Genomic DNA, 19,977 nt, shown 5'->3' with positions numbered 1-19,977 from the left:
TATAGGTTACCCTATACACTGCGCGCCCTTGCGGGATCGCTGAAATCATGACCAGACCAGATGAGGGCACATCCAGGAGCACATTTCTGATTAATCCAAAAGAATAAACATCTTTCGTAATAATATGTACATACTGCATTCTTTCTATCTCCGTGTACTGCACCGAAAGTATCCCACTGGCTTCTCGTTTTCGCATATTAGTAAATGTGTAGAGTGCGTTCCGAAATTAGCTACCAGTGCCGTCGACCATCTTTTATCTCTTTTGCGCTGCCAAATTTGTGACTAGCTCTGTCTTTTTTTGACTAGAGAGTTTTTAGTGCAGCCAGTTTCGGGACGCATCCATCCGTTGACTGAAGAGACGCATATATCTTGATTCAACGATGTGTCTGACGTAAAATATTATCAGATATTTGGGTGTCAATGTTGCCCTGTCAAGAATGCAAATTGACGTCACAAATTCATCAAGAACCCGGAATTAAAGAGAATACGGTGAACTCAGAGATAAATGGACGATGAAAATGTGTTAGGAGATAAACCACAAATACTTAAAACAATGATCAGATCATGGATCACATCATCATATGAGGTGGTAGCGGTCCTATAAGTTGTCTGTGGTAGCAGCTGAGGTTATGTAGTATGAGGTGTTGGCAATAGGGAGCGAAGGTGGAACATACATCTATAGCAGGGGAATCACTCAGTTACTGAGTAAACAGATATATATTCTGATTTTTAATACCTTGGTTTAAAGGCAAAGTAGTTATGGAGCAGTACAAGCATTACGTAGCACTCAGGAAAGAATTTCTCAGTGAAGCAAAACTTTATCTAACGCGATCAGATGTGATTGCTTTAAAGATTCGTCATCGTGAAGCCATAAATTCTGTAAGGACACTTGAGTCTATTGAAAATATTGAACAACTGATCAGAGTTCTTGAGAAAAGAGGGGTGATCCGTTATGATAAAATACAACTGTTGAAGGATATTGCGCAAAGATTTCCCCATCATTCGATGATTAACACAAAATTTGATATGTACACGGCTCGGCTGAAAAACTACACTCCGTATCCACCTGAAACTAATTTGTACGAGTTTTTGAATGGTGAGTGTTATCAAGGAAACAAGATTATCAATAATCTCTCTTCACCTAAAAATTTCAGTCGCAGACACTGTCCTAGAGAACCACAATTTCAATCTTTTGTCAAATACGCATTTCCCCCTGAATCTCCACTTACTATTACAACTGCTGATGACTCAAGTGATTCCAATAATTCTCTAGTATCGATATGTTCACACATGGATTTTGGAAATCATAATGTTTCTTTTGTAAATTATCTGAATTTCAACAATAATGATACACAAGAAACAAACAATGATCACAACTTACGTGTTATGTCACACGAAAAGGGCAATTTAATTCCACGCGTTATTTCCGGCACCACAGTTACTGCTACCTTAATATCAGAAAATGACAAAATTAAGTCTGAAATATATCTGCCCATAACAGAAGAATTAAACCTGCCTGAGACTCATTCTAACATACCTTTGCTTCCAACACCTCAGTCGCATATGCCTCCAACCACTTGCTCATCTCATGTTGCCGATACATCATCAGGTCATTCTCCAATACAGTCAAAGTCCAAAGAACATTTTAATAAAGAACAAAAAAAACTGAGACAGTTTGCTCAAAAAAGCCGAACTCTGATAGTCTTAAGTATTCTACTTTCCGTTATCATTCTGTCAATATTATGTATTTTTTATGGTTTCTTGCCACATTCAGTGTATTATATACCTGAACCATCTGCTCCACCCTCACAAGTCGTTAATCCTGGTCTTGCTGAAGGATCTAGAAATTCATATGCTGGAAACAATCTGAACAAAAAAACTGAAATACAAAGCACTGCAGAAAGAGAAAAATATCAATTGTATTCAGCCACGTCTGACCCTGTGATGTATTCTTCAAATTTACAAACTCTGCCACATGACCAACAGAGAATTATGTATATGGGTAAGATTTTGTTGCAATACCGTACTTGAATTTAAACTAAATTGCTCTGAGTGCACATGCAAAAAATTAATTGTATTTGCAATTATAGTGTTCCATAGAGTAAGTGAAGCATTGGGCAAATCATGGCGTGATGTGGCCAGATATCTCGATGTCAGGGAGGCTGACATTGACCAAATTGATGCACAGTTCAATTCTGAGACCAAAGAAAAAGCCTTCGCAGCTTTGAAGATATTTGCTGACAAAAGTGATTTGCCTTACTGGCCGAAGAACTTGAAGGATGCATTAGAAAAGGCAAGACGTAAGGATCTCAGAAATCTGGTCGAAGATCTACTATCTCGGAACTATTCAACAATGTAGAGAAAAAGCAGCCGTACATACGTTTCTTCTGTATTCATCTGTGTAGCTTCGGCGTGATACTTCTTTCAAATACAAACTCAGCTGAGCGAAAAGTTTCGCCCTGTATATAATAATATTTTTCTCGCTGAGTTAGAAATATATATTTGGATATTGTAACAATAGCTATGTTTTTTGTTTTTATGTTTATGTGTTATGCTGGCGTCTATGATTACAGTGCAAGAGAATACTTCAACTATTGAGGACCTATCACGATAATATGTGTACATTTACATCTACATAATAATGTAAACCTGGACCGTTTTTTTTTTCACAAGTTTATTATTAACAAATTATTCAATGTTTATTCGCGTATATTTTTAGTTTTACGTCCAATTACAGAGTATTTTCGCGTAGTGACGAATTCAGAAGCAGGTAACAGAAAATTGAGTAGAATGTAAGTTTTAACAGCGAAGAAAACAGTAAATCAAATTGACAAGGCAACAATTATAATTGGCGTAATGCTTTACATACGCTGACAATTTTCATAACATAATAGTTCATCGAAAAACAGAGATATTTTATCCATCGTTACGAGTAATAAGCACCCTCGTATAGTATAAATAAAAGTGAAAATGCAAGTAGAATAGTTATGGACTGAGAAATTCTTTTGCTGGCTGCTGCATTTCGGTTATTTATGTATTTCAGTTTTAAGTGGAACATTCATGTTAAATTCTTTTTATTCGCAAATTTCAAAACCATTGATTTTAAGTCGTAATCATTCGATTATTTCACGACCACAATTATGCAACGGAGAGGGTATATAACAAAGCATCGTGAGAAAAGAATAAATTTATTCCACATATGACTTGACTATATCTTTGTATACAGATTTTTTCACATATTCTTATAAAAGAAAAATAATATATATATATATATAGAGAAAAAAAAATACAGCAGCCTGCGCTAATGTCCTCTAGACGAATAACTGTGAGAACAAGTTTTGTATATTAATGTAAAATTTTATATTAATATATCTTTCATTTAGTTAATTAATAACTAATTTATTAACCATCACTCAGTCACGTATTATGAGAGGAAAAATGATTACTTCAACATAATTTTGGGAGGGCGCAACACGGGAGGGGACTGCTTATTTCTTTGCTCAGCCATTTACTAGTTCTACACATGTGTATATTCCTCTCCTGAATATAGACAGGTGAATTCAGATGATCCGTATGTCTATTAGATAATTTCTTTTGCAATTATTTGTTAATCGAATGATCCGGGTCGGGAAATGTGAAGATGATGTATAATAATAATCCAAAAGGGCTGTGGTTAAACCGTGTAAGTGTTCTTGGTGACGCTTCCTGCTTTAGCCATGGTGTCTTTATGAATTTGGTAGCCTATGTTTATCCTTGGTGCAATCCGCAGTCTTTCTTTGAGTTTGCGTCTGCAATAACAATATTGAATGTTATACAGCATATTAAGGAATTGCAGTTCCCACTTCTGGTTTTATTTAAAAAAAAAAAAAAAAAAAAAACCTTACCCGATTTCCATTACGTTTGGACCCCTGTTTGCATCTCCTGTCCATACACCGATTTTGTCACCCTTTGGTCTTACGTTGACCACAGCTCCACATACATCATCAGAGAACTCGTTAAATGCTTCACCAATCATGCAAAGAAGAACTTCAAGCCAAAAACGGTCCAAATCACTTCCTCTTTGGTTTTTGGTCAAACTAATAAGCCATCTTCCTCCTTTTTTATTTGCATCATCTTCCCACATTGGCCGAATACCCTGCTTGAACATACTGTAGTCGCAGCCATGTCGCAGCTCTGAGGCCAACTTTATGTGGTTGTACAGGCTAGAGTAAGAAAATGAGCCCAAGATGAGGTATAATTATTGAGGTAGACACTAATTAAAATGTTTCAGAATATAGCTCAAATATGCAGGAGATATGAAACTGCTAACTTTTTCAATAACTGCAGATGGTCAAGTGTAAATATCTCCACATAATATAATGTGAAGAAAGTGGATCAACAGAGTGTGAAAGTATGGCACGTAAAACTAACTTGACATCATTTAAGTATAGAGGGCAAAGCAATATACATTCCATTCTCTTTACTCGTAAAGTAAATACTATCACTGTGGGATTAAAGAACTGTAACAAAAACTTGGCAGTAAGTCAATTTTGTACTATTGATTGACTAATTGCAAGTTCAGCATTTTGTACAAATAATTGAGGATAATTTTTCGTCTTGTTAAAATGATAAAAAGAATATTAAAGTGGAAGAATCATTAGAAACAAATTTCATGACAAATTTCGTCATCAGCTACGAAACTTCTATAACAATACCTCCAAAAATCTTCTGCTGTGTCGAAACTTGTGATTTCACGCTGATTTTGTTCCCATGTCTTGGTGCGATCATTCTCATAGTACCAAAGTGTCCAAGTATTTTGTAACGGATGCTTGATGAGAAGCTCTGGTGGAAATTCTTCCAAATTCGCTACTTCTTGGTCCTTCTTCTCTGTGTCCTGCAATAATAAATACACCTCTGCTAATTGTAGAACATTCTCAACCTTGCCAGTAAATATGTTCTAGACTCTGCAAACATAGTTGAATGTAAATTCAAACTACAGCTAACACTGCGGTTTCCGCATAAATATTGAAGCAAACGGAGCTCTGAAAATGTGAAACCACGAGTACTCTAGTAAAATTTGTGTGTAATGAAGTTGTGCAAGGCGTGAGTGACGAATGATGAGCACTCTTAACTATCGCGAATTGACATGAAAAGTTGTCGAGAAATTTCCACGAGGAGGATGAGGAAACATGATTAGTTTGATTTTAATTCGTTTTACGGTAATACGAAAAATAGAATTGGTCAACGCAGAGAAATGAGTGATCGAACGAAGCGATGGTAGTAGGTTATGCCTATCACTTATCAGAAACAGGACGAGGGCCAGGGAGGCGGCGGAGAGCGCGATGGAAGCAACCATGCTGATGCGTGAAACCGGACCTTTTTTGGTTAAAATACCGGACTCATGATATTCGTTGGAAAGCGAGTTAAGTTTCCGTTAAGAAACTGAGATAATTCAATGAAATATGAAAAGTGTACCTCGATTTCTGCCGTATTATTCGTAGCCATGTCACAGGAGTCCACCGCCAGGATTTTCAGCAAATCACCACTAAGGGCATCTGTCGGTAAGAGTTTGCGTAACTCGGCGCACTCGGGCTCGGCGAGGAATTGTTTCGAAAAATGAGCTAGCCGGCGCAGACAGACGGGACAACCAGCCCAACGCTGTGATACAATCAAAAGAGAAAGAGGGATTGCCTCGGCGATCGAGATGACTTGACTTCCTTCAGATTTTTTTGTGGATCTTTTTCCAGAGGTAGATGTAGTTACTTGATGAAGCGAGAAATTTTCAATAATACACGGATTAGTTTTTATAATCACGAAAATTACGAACTTTTGTTTTGTAATTTAATGATGGCGTATTTTTTGTTTTTCCCTATTTGTCTTTCGTTTTCTTTTTCTTTTACCTACGCAAAACCCCGTCCGCAGCGACATCTGCACGAGCGTGAAACTCGCAGCAACCACACGGAACGCTACTAATTTCGCGTGATTTGGAATGAAGATATTTTTTTTTTAATCCCACTTATTCCATGTAAACAGTGAGCAGTGAAATCGTGATCAATATGAAGCATGCGGTGAATATTCGATGTTATTATTCTATGGGCCCTTTTCCTCAATTCTTCTTGAATCTCGTGTTAGAAAATCGATGGTTTGTAGGCGTGTTGTAATTTGGGGTTAGCTCGTTGGTTTGTAAAGACAGTGTATAATTAGCCTTTAGACATTCTTTTGAATGAAACATGCCTCCAAATTTGTCGTGAATAATTTTCTTGTCGAGTTTTTGTAATGTAAACAGCTATTGCACGTTTTTATCCACCGTACAATTTTACAACAAAGGTTATAAAAATTTTCTCAGCTACTACGCTTGTTCCTGAAGTTACACTAAAAATGAACTATTTTTCTATATTATCTCTTTTTAAGCAGGTTCGGATGATCATATTTTGTTTAATAGAAAGACTACAAATCAACGGAGTAAGACTGGACATCAAAAAGAACATCCACACTTGATATATCCAAACAGCCAACCAGAAAATGTAAACAAACCACTCAACAATTAAGTTGCTTGAACGATAACAAATGCTCCTTTTTTTATTTCGACAATTCTTCCCATTTTACACTATGACGTTTTTAATTCACGGTTTTTTTCTGCCAAGCTATCACTAACATTAACCAATACTTTACTAATGCTAGAAATATTATCATAAAAGTTACACATTTATTGTGTGTAAATATGCAGTGATTTGATTGTAAAGCTTGTGTTTTGTGCAGCATTTCATTGCTTGTCTGATACAGCTTTTACACATTACTTCCACTTCGACTACAAAACAAGACAAAAAAAACAGATGATTAAGAAACTGCTCGGAAACAACTTCAATAATTCAGCTGTAGAAAATATATTGAAATTAATCCAGCATATTTGGGTTTACATTTTGACCTTGTGTTATTTTGTCATTCATAATTTATTCCTAGTTCAAGGCAATTGTTTAGGCGAAGATGTACATATGATCATCTGAACTAGGCTTTACAAATAATGTTTTTCAAGGTTAGCATTCGGACTGTGTTTTGTTTGCTTCAAGTGATACAGTGTTTATTAACCATCGGGGGGCAGCCTAAATTGTATATTACCCATTTATTTTTGCCAATTTGAAGGAATTTTCGCCAATTCTTCACATCACAGTTTGCATTAAATTTTACCACGTTATCTAAAATAAGCATATCGAATTCGCCTCTGTACCATTGTACGCAAGACACTCTGACCATTTTATTTCATTATTTATAAGCTGAAAAATATGAATGTAAACCATTTTTATAAAGAAATCTTTTTTTACCTAATATATTACCTAGGATTGCCTAAACAAGGGACCCCAAAAAATGGTTGCCCTCAGAGGGTCAAAGAAACAAATATATGATGTTTTTTTGTTTTTTGACAAAGCATCACGCTGTTATTTCTCATATTTTTAAGAATATTTAGCCAATGTTGTATTCATTCCCACTGTTTTCACCTGATGTAGAAATTGTGTTAATCTGTTCTTTCGATCAGACCTGTGTAACTAGAAGCATAGAGGATGCAACTGTAGAATACATTCCAGTACATTCGTAGACAGTCTTGTGTACGCTTTTGAATTCCTATTACTAACTGCTTGATTAATAATTATAACATTGTGGTTCGACGTAATATCCAATTTATGCCTTTTATTTGCTTTCTGTAAATTCCTTTTTAGCATCTTACAAAGAGCAGTGGTCATCAAGGAAGTTTGAGAAGAAAGTAACTTCAAATGCAACTTTTTTCAGGGACCTGAAGAAAATGGAGACAGTAAACGTTTGGCAGTAAAACAGGAGTTGGCAACGTTTGGATATGATAACAATTATGGCAGTTACTCCGTACCTTCCCCCTCTCCAGCAGCTATAAATCAACCCTTACCTGGACAGCCGCCCTTGCCCCCTATGCCTCCTCCTCCAGGCACTCTCCCTCCTCCACCTCATGTATTCGGACCAGTTCATTCCCAAGTTACACCCATGCAGCCCTGGTCACATCCGCCTCCACCATGGCAATGGATGACGCCTCAGACTCCACCACTACCACCGCAGTCGCCTCGGGACATGACACCAAATAATTTTCAACGAGATATGCCATTGAGAAGTAACTACGTCAGGCGAGACAGATTCAACCACAATCGAAACAATATATATAACCAAAGGAGTAATTTTCATCGGAAAAACAGAAGAAATCCTCGGTACGATCAACTTCAGGGGCAGTTTGATCCAGCTTCATATTTTGGGCCGTCATTGCCAGGTACGATAGGCCTGAACTGGCAGAGAAGTAGTTACTCCGTACCTGCACCGATTCAGCGAGCTAATGGTCTTATCAATCATATTTCAGTTGCAATTCAAAACCATCAACTACAACAGTCCTCTTTACCACCCGGGGCCTCCCAAATTTCAATCAATAGACACATGGATGAATCTGGCGATCAGGACATTAAAATTGTTTCTGTGAGTTACAGAATTGTATTTAAGTTTTATAAATATGATATGGATACTTATGTATTTGTACGAGTGCATATATTTTTTTTATTCTTCTGGTAGCCTAGTTTGCACTTTATAAAATGCGAATGGCTTGATTAAGCAAATTCGAAGATTGCGACATTGAAGTTGTAAACAAAATTTTCACTTCTACTCACTAAAACCAGTTGATTTTGATAGATTTTGACTTGATTTTAGGAGGAAACCGTTGTTAAAAAGAATAAACAACGGAAGCCGATGTCCCAAAGTTATCCAAGCCGTCCATGGAATCGCGAAGATGCTGAGAGGGCGCTACAAATAGAAAATGAATACAATAAAACAGTGAAGGCACAAAGTTTAATTATCAAATTTCCAGATCCTGATCTCAATAAAGATATCGTCAGAGAATTTCACTCTGGCATACAAAATATACATTTTCAAAGCCCCAGTGGACCACGGTATTGTTTCATTCAAATGGCAGAAGATGTTGACATTGATGAAGCTATAAAGGAATTGGAAAAAATACCGTTTGGAGTAGGTAATTTGAAAGTTGAGCGAAAATCATTGAGGGACGAAGATAATCCGACTCCTGAAGAAATAGATCCTTATACACTGTACATTGGAAACTTACCAGAATCTGTTAATGTTAATGAAGTCAAAACTAAGTTTCCTTCTGCAGCTAGAGTTGATGTTGGATATGCCCAAAAAATGAGAAATACACGGTAAGTTGCCTTATTCCTATCTATATAATAAAATTACAGTCCCACTTAAGAATGATTTCATACCAAAGTGGAAATGTTTACCAATTTTTTATCATAAACTCAACCGCATCCAAATTGAAAATTTACAGGTACGCATTCATAAGGTATAACAGTGTCGAGGAATCTATATCTGCTTATAGACAAGCTCATGATTTAATGTGGGACACTCGTAGCATCATTGTTAGATTCAGAAGACAACGTGGCAATACGTGCCTCCCAGGAGAACCAAAGCCTAACACGAAAAAGGTAAAAGAAGAACCTGGAACTCTATCTCAAGTGAAGAAAGAACTGCCGAGCTCAAATCAACAAAACCAGATGAAACCAGATGTGAGAAAACAGAATCATGTAACATCGGCACCAAAAGTTCTACAGGATAAGAGACAATGTGATTCTCAATCGGAAATTCTGAAGTCGTCGTCGTTCACACAGCTGTCTTCAACAGTACCTACGCCTGTCGTAACATCTACAAAGACAACAAATCTGCACCAACAACAACCATGGGTACAAAGATTATTGAGATTATATGATTTCAAAACTTCTTGTTTTCATTCCTACTGAGTTTTACCATATTCTCGCATGGTCGCGGGACATCTCAACATTAAAAGATAACTGTGAAGATAACTATTCTCCAATTATGTTAATTCTCGTTCTTTGTTCTTGTTCAGACATTAAAGCCATCAGAAATACCACAACTGACTGAGTCAGTTCCTTTGGTGCCTTTGGAAACTAGTCAGACAGGAGATAAAAAGTTATTATTGGAGATAAAAGAAGAACCTGAAGACTACGATGAGATGGAAATGCAAGACGATGCGCAAATGGACGATGAAGTTGATGACGATGACGATGACGATGAAGAAGAGGATGATGACTCCGATGATGATGACGATGACGACGATCATGAAGAGGAGGATGAAGATGACGAGGACGAGGAAATTGATGATACTGAAACGTTACCAGATGAGGATAAACAGAATGTGAATAAGGAGGACGAGCCTGTAGATGTGAGTCAATCATGCACTTATTTCTCAGAAGAGGAGATGATAATTTAAACCGAACCACAATTTAATTATAATATAACTGTATTTTTTTTATTTTATTTTCAGCATCTCGACCAAATGTTCAATGATTTGGAGAATATGGCTGGTGATATTGGATTATAGATCTCTAATGCACTTTTTTTACTTCGCAATTATTTGACAGCGAGAGAAAACTCTCGGACTATTCATTTTTTAATATTCTAATGTGTAAATATTTTTTTTTGACGTGTGTATAATGTCAGTGATGAAGTAACATAACAGTATGTTTATCAGTAAAATATTATTCAATTACATCAGTAATAAAGCTCGTATAAGATGAATTATTTAAAATTCAAAGTATACAGTATTTTTTTTAGTACATTTACATTGTTGCTATTATTTTTTACCACATTCCTGTCACTGTTCCGCTTCACATTTACGTCTAAAAACTATAACTAAATATGCGATTACATTTATTTAGCAAGCATTCGTCGTGAATTTGAATAACTTGCAGTATTTGTCAAACCTGAACCACTCTACAGCATGGTATCTCTGTGTTGGATTTATCGCGATTCGGTTTTTCACATACATTTCGATGTCCTGGAAAAAGTACTGTTTGGTTTACTCTTTGTTGAAAGGTCTTTGTTGATGTTCTTTAGCACGTCAAGTAGTGATCATCGGTGTTGGTAAACCAGTATTATTACAGGATACAGAACACAGTAATAAATGCATCCACAAGAAATCGTTACTCGATGATGCCAATTGGCATCATCGCAAGGATTCTCAAATGTTAAATTTATTCATCCATTTATTATCCGCTATGAATTTACTGACATGCAGAAAGTAGTTTGATTGCTTATCATAAATCAGCATGAGTGAGTCGAATGATTTCGAATCACTGTCCCTCAACGCTGTCCATCTCTCACTTTCAGCTTTTGAAATTGGGCGCGCAAATAGATAAAGAAGACTGGTAAGGGCCTCTATATCCTCTCCTGAGATTCCGGCGCCAACAAAACGCGGGTAAAATCTTGTTTCCCGGCCGCGGCGTTTAATGTCTGTCTTGTCGACTTGTTGTGGGTTGTAGCGTTACTGTAGCTGTGTTGCAGGTCTTTCAGCAAGTATATTCTATTTTGATAGTGTCAAAGTTCATCTACGAAGAGCTAAAAATGTTCGAGGCACGTTTGGTTCAGAGTGCGATATTGAAGAAGGTCTTGGAGGCGATAAAGGACCTCCTAACCGAAGCCACCTTCGACTGTTCCGATTCGGGAATTCAGTTGCAGGCTATGGACAATGCTCACGTTTCTTTGGTATCTTTGAATCTGCGAAGCGATGGCTTCGATAAATATAGATGCGACAGAAATTTGTCGATGGGTATGAATCTCGGAAAGTAAGTTTCTCCATCGAATTGGACGCCCATTATCTTGGGAGGTTATACACACAGTGCAGATACAAAAAGTTTGGACACGTCTGCTTTGTTCTCAGCCTTGAAAAAAATAATTTACAATTCTTTTACAGTTACATCGTATATGAACAATAAATATGATGACAATGGCAATACAGCATTATTCATGAGTTACTTGCTTGTTTTTTTAAGTAACAGCGACGATAACTCATGAGTGACTGCAAATTTTTTTCACACCTAGCTTGCCCTTTGTCCCCAACTGTCATCTTATTAATACTTGATAACCGATCAAAATGAATGTCGGTTTCATTCTTAAATATTAAGAACCACTGCTATACAACGTACCGTTCCTAGTACATATCGAGTTGTACGAATTCAACAATTTGAACCCAAAATATTGTAATTTTCAGCATGACAAAGATTATGAAATGTGCTGGAGCAGAAGACACTGTTACGATGAAAGCTCAGGATAATGCTGATGTGGTCGCATTTATGTTCGAATCCAAAAATCAGGAAAAAGTTTCTGATTATGAAATGAAACTTATGAATCTAGACCAAGAACACCTTGGTATTCCAGTAAGTTCCTGTTCTTCCAATTGCATTAATTAATGTAGAATGTGAATTCTGCAATGTTTTTGTTAGAAAGATCCATTCATGTTTTGTCAATTGAGTGAAAGAAAATCCAAGCTTTTTAAGTAAAACTATTTTGTCCGTTTTTGACATCTTTGATGTAAGCAACAAAACAGAAAATGTTAATGTCAAATCAATATTGATTTTTTTTAAATCCATGTGCAACATAAATAGTTGAATTCTGATACTGTAGGATACTCAGTACATTGATGAATACAATGAACTATCTTAATTACAGGAAACCCTGTTTTTCACAGAAATACCGAGACTATACTTTTTGATTTGAGTATTGTTCCTAATGATGACAGTTCTGGTGAAGACATGAGCAGAGACTATCAATAATCATATTTTTCTTTCTTTAGGAAACTGATTATTCTTGTATCGTTAAAATGCCTTCCCAAGAATTTGCACGTATATGCAGAGATCTGAGCCAGTTTGGTGAATCTATGGCTATTTCTTGCACCAAGGAAGGTGTGAAGTTTAGTTCAGCTGGTGACATTGGTTCAGGTATACAGATGAACTATCATTATACTGTAAATTTGGACAAATACATTCAGGGTAATAAGGGATCAAGAGAAAGTAATAACATCACATACCTCAATTAAATGATAAAAAGTCTTCCAACATCAACCGTATGGCCCAGGTGTTAACACTCTAGTCTATAGAGCGGGAGGACTTGGGTGCAAGTCCCTAGCCTGTCAATAAGGCTCTGAACGGCAAACTCGCGGAAATGTGAGACAGGTCACGCTGTTAGAGTGCTTGGTTACTGGTCGGTGCTTTGAACTTGGTCCAGCTACACCCAGGCAAGCGTTTCTGCAGCTTCCCTTGCCCCTTGTGCGAATGCGGATGTTTTTATTAAACATCTTAAGTCAATTGCAGCCACATAATGATCGTTACTGATTAATCCCCTCCCTTGCCCCGCACAAGCCAGAAATTGGCATGGATCTTTGTTGCTTCCTTTCATTACCAGGGAAATTATTCGTTGACATATTTTATATTGCTACATCTCTACACTTGATCCCTTGTTCTCTAAAGAGCAACGCAATTTTGAAATTGCCACTTTATTATCAGTTGAATTCATTCAAACGATTTTGCTGTTATGTTAAATATGTTAATGAATCACAATCTCTATATTAATACATATAAATTGAACTATTACAAGCATGTACCTATAATAGAATGAATGGAATAGTCGAGTCAGTGGTATCTCTACTTTCAGTGGTATTTTTTTTTATTATTTCAGCCAACATCAAATTAGCTCAAACAGCAAATGTGGACTCTGAAGAGGAAGCTGTGGTCATCGAAATGCAGGAGCCAGTATCATTGACGTTTGCCTGCCGGTATTTGAACAGTTTTACAAAAGCAACACCCCTTTCTGCCCAAGTTCAACTTTCAATGTCTTCTGATGTCCCACTGGTTGTTGAATACAAAATCGGTGAACTCGGACACATCAGATATTATTTGGCACCTAAAATCGAAGACGAAGACAACTAAGCACAGAATCTGGTATTCGTGTTGTTATACCGCTAATTTTTGTTACTGTACGAAACTGGGACACTGCAAAGTATGGTGTGTTCTGAGATAAACGCAATCGTTGTGCCTTCATGTTGGAGAAATGATCCATGTGAGCAGTCGAAGAACTAGTCACTGGATATTTTAATAAATTCCTTATTTTCCATTGTCTTAGAGTAATTTCCAACTTTCATACATTCTGTAACTAATATCTATAACCAATACTAGCTGACAATATGAAGTAGTTCTCAACGAAACGAATAAATCAAGCTGACTGATATTTCGAAATTAATTTATTAGCAAAATGTACAGTTAAAATTATTTGGCTGGCCACAATGTTAATGTAATAAGAAGTTGGCCCTAAAATCTGCAATAGAGTAGTGTGATTGCATGGATTAATTTACCGTTGAGTTACTTTACAATGTAAATTGAACAGCTTCTGTCATAAGCCGTAGTTGTTTCGAAAGTATTGCGTTTGCGGCATAAGAGGAGAACCAAATATATTTCCGAAAGTTTTGATACATTTTGTGTCTCTTATTCCATAACCTAGCCTAATTGAAGTTTAAAATTTAATTAATATATTTCTTAATTCGTAAATCTATCCAAGCTACGGTAATATAAAAATACATAATTAGCTTACGAATTGCCTAGAAGTATATAATTAAATCTTAAGTCATTTGGATTTTGAATTAGTATTTAGTAGTTAAATATCGATCATTAGAAGGTAAATAATTATACTAGAAATATTATACACTCAAGTACTCAGGTCAAGATGTTTATAAGATAATAGTTCACTCATTATTTCTCGTACATTCATTAATTATTATTACTATTATTATTTTTTTTATTATTACCCTTTACTTCAGTAAATTCTTTTACAATAATTTTTGCAAAAATCGAAATAGCAACAAAATGTAATACTTTGGCAATATTTGTCAGCCTCTTTGGTTAAAAAGCCCTGGTATTGCTTTGTCATCTACGATTTTGCAACTACATGTTACAATGTTTTTTTTTTTAGATTTTAGTTTTACTTTTTTGTGGATTTTTTACTTTAACTATATTTATATATCCATCTTATACCTAATATTTGATTCACTGTAGAGACGTTTTTACGGATGCAAGTTACACAGGACTTCGCAAATGTCAAAACCGCAAGTGGAAACTTTGTTTCTATAACTTGGAGTAACAGGTGTACGTATGATATTATTTAAATTTGACAAATCTACTTAATCGTCACGCAGATTTTGGACAAGTAAACTTTAAATAGAAAATTGGAACATTCCGTACGACCGACAAATGCTATGATTATTTCTATCTTTCTTTTTTGACACGTCTCATAAAATTGGATCTCTGACTTTTGCATACATACAGGGTCATTCATTCATTGCTGAACTTGGATGCCACTATCGTCGCCGTTCTACTTAGCACTCGCATCAGTGGCCCTCTCTCACTTGAGTCTATGTTCAGCAACGAATGTATTTCAGTGGCTCTGCTTTTCATAACTGACTGCAGCGTTACAATGCCTAGTCATATGACGGTATGCAAAAGCAAAGAAATGAGAAAAACAACTTAAGTATTCTTATTACCATTACTGCCATATAAGCTAGGATGTACAAACTTATCATGAAGCGTTCGCAGATGTCTTAGTAAATTACTTTTAACATTAAAACCTTTCTTGCAGTATGAACAGAGAAACGGCTTTTCACCAGTGTGTGTTCTCTGATGGATAACCATTGATGCATGGCTGGGAAATACTTTTTGGCAGATGTTGCATAATTTTTGATGGCTGTGAACTCTTTTTGGTTTTGGAGGCGCTGAATTATTCATGAGAGCGAGTTGTTCTTCGGTATGTTCTGTTTGTATATGTCGCACCCATTCTTGAGGAGTAGGATACATGTTACCACAGAGATCACATTTTAGAGGTGGAAAATCTTTGCTATCGTCATCGGTGTCACCCTGCATTTTAAGAAATATTTCATGAGTGATTGGAGACTCGTTTCATGATAAGAAGCAGTCATCAAAGAAATGTCTAATTCTACATGTGGCCATTTCTCACCGTCAAACAAGTGGCATATTAGGATTCAATGCAAACTGAATAGATTTACCTTTCGTTTTCTTCTTCTATTTTCCGTCATATCAGCATGGGTGAATTCTATGTGTCGAACCCAATCAGATGGTCTGTTAAATGTTTGGCTACACATGTCACAAGTCAGGGGCGTATATTCCTCTTCTTCCATATCTCCTTCTTCATCAGCACTGTGTACAATCTCCTATAGAACATCAATTGAACATTTATATTATTGAATTATTTGGTAATGCTGTGTATAAGTTGAGTCTAAATTTTGCAAGTGATATTGAGTATCACAGATTTAGACTTACACTCAGCTTTATATGGTACAATATGATTAAGGTACGAATGCATACTCGTAGATGGTAGAATATGAATACGAGACATAATCATAATAACGTCAACGTACTGGTTTGATGTCCATTTCATGATCAATTGTCAAGGTTTCAGACGGATCAATGGTCTCCTCCCAGTCAATTGGCTCGTCTTTGACCAAAAGTTCAAGATTCAACTCGTCCTGATCCTGAAAAATTAACAAATTATTCTAAAGGCTATTAACGTTTGACATATAACATGATGTCATAGCATTGAAAGAGTGTTGGATGCTAAATGTATAATAAGAGAATAAGCAGTTATAGAATATAAGACAGCTTCATACTTATAGGTCTGTGAAACAGTCCAATAAGAACAAACATCATTTTCTACAGTCATTTGTTTGTACTGCGTTAATAGCAGTCAGTGGTTACGTTACTAAACTCAACGATTTTCTTCATATAAGAGTTATATACAAACAATAGTATTATCATATCATACATTGTCACCAGCTTCGCTTCTTGTCCTATTAGATTCAGTTTCGCTGTTGACACTTCTTCTTTTCTTCGCATTGGCTTCAGGATTACCATTCGTTTTACTTTCATCCTCATTCTTCTTTCCTTCATGGACTTTAGTACTCTCGGGGTCTTTTACCTTCTCATCATTTTTTTCCGTAAGTTTGCCATCCGATGATTTTGGTGTAGGGACGCTGCTCTGAGTTATTACCGGCTGCTGAACATTTTCAATAATTTTCTCAGGCATTGGTTGAACCAATTTAATTTTCTGAATCTGTCCAGCGAGAGGGGCAGCTTCTTTTTTATCACGTTCGACTTTTTGACTGTTTGATTGAATATTCTCCTTCTTACTGCCATTATTTGATCTCCACAATCCACGAACTCTAAGTATATCACCTGCTTTCAGAACACCTTCTAATTGGTCATTAGTAACCGTCGCTTCACCGCTGTACATGTACTGGATCAAGATCTTTAATGTCCGATATCCAATTTCAGTGGGCAGCACCTATTGAACCGATAAAGTTTTTGAATTAAGGTGTGGTTGGTCATAAAAACTGTTAGTACAGCGAAACAGTCCTTGGTATGCTTAACAATATTCATAATATCATTTTGCTTTAAAGCTTACCACGATAATAGGAGCATTAGTATTTGCGCCAAAATGACAAGTTTGAAAGATGTGACTTAGGTAGGATGAACAGGCTGCAAGAACAAAGCGATGAGCAGCAACATGCCTGCCACAAGAAGTTGCCAACAAAACGTCGGCGAATGATTCGGAGTGAAGTAGCGTTGCCACAGAGCTGTGAAGATGAGCTCCGTAGCTGTGCCACTTTAACTGATAATTCTCTGAAGCAGCAACAGCCATGTTTTCTGAAAATAATAACAGACTCATAAAAACTGACAAATTTTCAAAATCATAGGATAGATGGAAAACTTAATGGCATACATCGGATGATGTATCTCACGTCGCTACCAACATTTATTGAGACACTATACTTTACTCTACAAGACAAAAGGAGGATTTCCAGCGTATTAGTAGTTTTCAATACTGTAATTACTTTATTATTTTTTAACCCCAAAATAGCATTCATTTTGAAACTTGTGAACGCTAGGAAGGTCAGGGTTCAGACTGAAAAGCTAAAAGATGAGTAATTAAAATAACTACGGGGAAAAATACGGCAATAGGAGCAACCGACTAGAAGATCCTCTTAAGGCACCTCTGTAAAAACTCATCGCGACTTTTTTGGGGTTAAACGACTCCATGTTTGTGATGGTACTTTTATCTCTCACTCATAGATCAAGTCTTTCAGTCAGTAAAGATGTCAGTCTCTCTATTTTTGCAAACATAGTACATTCGTTAATAGCAAAACCGCGCAAACTTCGCCTGGAAATCAATATAGCATCCAAGATGCTGTTTATATACCCTTTAAATACCTGAAAAATAATTCCGAAAAAATTGTTCAAAATTACTTTCATTGCGGTTTCCCAGAATACCTAATATTTTTAATTGGTGAATTCGCGTATGGATTTTGAGATATATTCCATAATTTTATCACACGATGTATCAAGTACTACAGTACGTATTCATTAACAATCGCATCATATCATAGGCGGTCATTATTGAAATAATAAATTGCATCACTTTTTTTTATCAGGCTTCTGCACGGTTTGTTGAGTATTTAGGTTCAATTCACGCCTGAAAGCAGATTATCTATTCAGGAAACACAATTTACAGCTGAAAATAATTTTCAAATCAGATCGCGGTGATCTTATAATTATATGGCTTCTATGTCATATGATTCTATAATAATGAAGGGGATGACTGATCACTGCAGCGTGCAGGTTTTAGCGCAATATTGAATCGTTGATTTTCAAAAATCAATTCAACAAGCTTAACCGGAAGTCGGTTCATCGGTCAAGATCTGCAGTATTGATCTATAAAAGACAGTTTACTTATAGTTTGGGCAAAAACAAATAACGACACGAAAACATCCGAGATAAAAAGGATACAAAGTGCCTAAATGTAATCGAACGCGCACACGAATCGCGGATTCTAAAATTTCATAATACAAAAAACGTTTTGACTTTGAATATTATTAACAAAGAAGTGACGTCTGTTGCATAATTAGACTTGGAAATTGTTGGTTGAAGCAACTGTGTAAGTTTATGCGAAGAATACAGGCGCGGATAATTATGTCCTCATTTGTCGAGCCGTAAACGAACAACACTTTGCACGAATGAAGGAAGAGGAATAACGGAGGCAAATTCTTGTACATATATTCGGAACATTAACCGGGAGATCTTAGCAGAGTTATCTACGACAAACTAAAAGCATTATAATTACCTGACATTCACAGAAGGATAGAAACACTGTTAGCGGTGGTAAAACGCGAAATGCTTAGATGTTTTTCAAGTATTTCTGGGCACCGATGTTTTGAAAGGCTCTTCACAGACGGGGCACAGGGCAGATATGAACATCGAAGCTCCGCGTAGGGGTCTAAAAATCGATATTTCGGTCTTTGCTCCATCCGTTGTCGTCGGTGTATTCGGGTAGGGTGCCCCACAACGTGCATCATCGATTTTCTCAGCTACCAATCGCACGCATTCATTTATCGTATCGATCCCCCGAGCTGATTTCAGCGTTTGCGTCCGTCCATCCGCACCCGTCTAGGCGAGCGAGGATTCATACCTACCACCCATTACTAGCTAGGTATAACGTAGGAGCTACAAGTGAATCCGCTATCTGCAAAACTGAATCGGCTCATTGATCTATTCTATCTCTACGTAATATCTGCACTCACACTCCACCACCACCCCGGCCCTTCAAACCTTGCTGCCTATATCTTATCCCAGTACTCTTAACTCGAGCTCGAATAACGTGTATTAGGTCCTTGCCGGGAGCCTGGATCGGCTCTATTTCAACATCGACCCGGAATGTATTAAACAACCTCGAATGCAGCTATAATTATCGTTGTCACTTGTCAAGATACAATGTATAGATACGGTGATTATTCTATTCGACGCGGCGCGTACGTTACATATCCGCTGCAGAATGTGTTATGCCTTGGTACAACTCGAACTTCGTCTCTAACGAGTAGCTCTATTAATAATGTATAGAATCGAATCATTTCCTTTCCGTCTACGTTCAATTAAATTTACAACATATAATGTATACAATATATTCCGGAAATACAAGATTGCGCTTATCACGTCTGTGTTGTGACTGGAAGTTTGAATATTTTTAGTACGTATCGTACATTCGCACTCGCTTACGCAGAATAGGCGTTAAATA

The 19,977-nt window shown here is 36.6% G+C and overlaps 5 protein-coding genes across 9 annotated transcripts; 3 read left to right on the top strand and 2 right to left on the bottom strand.

The window, feature by feature from the left end:
- The first annotated feature begins 713 nt into the window (after positions 1-713).
- Positions 714-4,026, top strand: LOC124412108. Its single transcript, XM_046891738.1, has 3 exons — positions 714-2,002; positions 2,091-2,385; positions 2,420-4,026. Exons 1-2 carry the CDS (start codon positions 760-762, stop codon positions 2,357-2,359), a joined length of 1,512 nt encoding a protein of 503 aa, XP_046747694.1. The 5' UTR covers positions 714-759; the 3' UTR covers positions 2,360-2,385; positions 2,420-4,026.
- Positions 3,172-5,607, bottom strand: LOC124412166 (eukaryotic translation initiation factor 4E-1A-like). The gene is made up of 4 exons (XM_046891836.1): positions 5,455-5,607; positions 4,695-4,873; positions 3,885-4,202; positions 3,172-3,788 (listed from the first exon to the last, which is right to left on the bottom strand). The coding sequence occupies exons 1-4, from the start codon at positions 5,482-5,484 to the stop codon at positions 3,674-3,676; spliced, it is 642 nt and encodes a 213-aa protein (XP_046747792.1). The 5' UTR covers positions 5,485-5,607; the 3' UTR covers positions 3,172-3,673.
- Positions 5,608-5,923: 316 nt separating this feature from the next.
- On the top strand, positions 5,924-10,628 carry LOC124412067. 4 transcript variants are annotated; one of them, XM_046891666.1, is made up of 8 exons: positions 5,924-6,047; positions 6,422-6,503; positions 7,762-8,263; positions 8,351-8,463; positions 8,692-9,194; positions 9,323-9,734; positions 9,899-10,234; positions 10,337-10,628. In XM_046891666.1, exons 1-8 carry the CDS (start codon positions 6,043-6,045, stop codon positions 10,391-10,393), a joined length of 2,010 nt encoding a protein of 669 aa, XP_046747622.1. In that variant the 5' UTR covers positions 5,924-6,042; the 3' UTR covers positions 10,394-10,628. The 4 variants fall into 4 exon arrangements, with proteins under 4 accessions (XP_046747622.1, XP_046747638.1, XP_046747629.1 ...); XM_046891682.1 differs by lacking the exon at positions 6,422-6,503 and having other exon boundaries at positions 5,931-6,047; XM_046891673.1 differs by lacking the exon at positions 6,422-6,503 and having other exon boundaries at positions 5,943-6,121.
- Positions 10,629-11,193: 565 nt separating this feature from the next.
- Positions 11,194-14,316, top strand: LOC124412152 (proliferating cell nuclear antigen). 2 transcript variants are annotated; one of them, XM_046891826.1, is made up of 5 exons: positions 11,194-11,269; positions 11,387-11,636; positions 12,062-12,227; positions 12,644-12,788; positions 13,525-14,316. In XM_046891826.1, exons 2-5 carry the CDS (start codon positions 11,416-11,418, stop codon positions 13,773-13,775), a joined length of 783 nt encoding a protein of 260 aa, XP_046747782.1. In that variant the 5' UTR covers positions 11,194-11,269; positions 11,387-11,415; the 3' UTR covers positions 13,776-14,316. The 2 variants fall into 2 exon arrangements, with proteins under 2 accessions (XP_046747782.1, XP_046747773.1); XM_046891817.1 differs by lacking the exon at positions 11,194-11,269 and having other exon boundaries at positions 11,276-11,636.
- Positions 14,317-14,741: 425 nt separating this feature from the next.
- LOC124412116 (zinc finger protein 37 homolog) lies at positions 14,742-19,770 on the bottom strand. Its single transcript, XM_046891749.1, has 6 exons — positions 19,030-19,770; positions 17,314-17,555; positions 16,675-17,193; positions 16,271-16,384; positions 15,899-16,063; positions 14,742-15,749 (listed from the first exon to the last, which is right to left on the bottom strand). Exons 1-6 carry the CDS (start codon positions 19,034-19,036, stop codon positions 15,363-15,365), a joined length of 1,434 nt encoding a protein of 477 aa, XP_046747705.1. The 5' UTR covers positions 19,037-19,770; the 3' UTR covers positions 14,742-15,362.
- Between the last annotated feature and the right edge of the window lie 207 nt (positions 19,771-19,977).

This window comes from Diprion similis, chromosome 2, assembly GCF_021155765.1.
Source record: "Diprion similis isolate iyDipSimi1 chromosome 2, iyDipSimi1.1, whole genome shotgun sequence".
In the NCBI taxonomy this organism is placed as follows: domain Eukaryota; kingdom Metazoa; phylum Arthropoda; class Insecta; order Hymenoptera; family Diprionidae; genus Diprion; species Diprion similis.
This window is presented reverse-complemented; position numbering and strand designations above follow the sequence as displayed.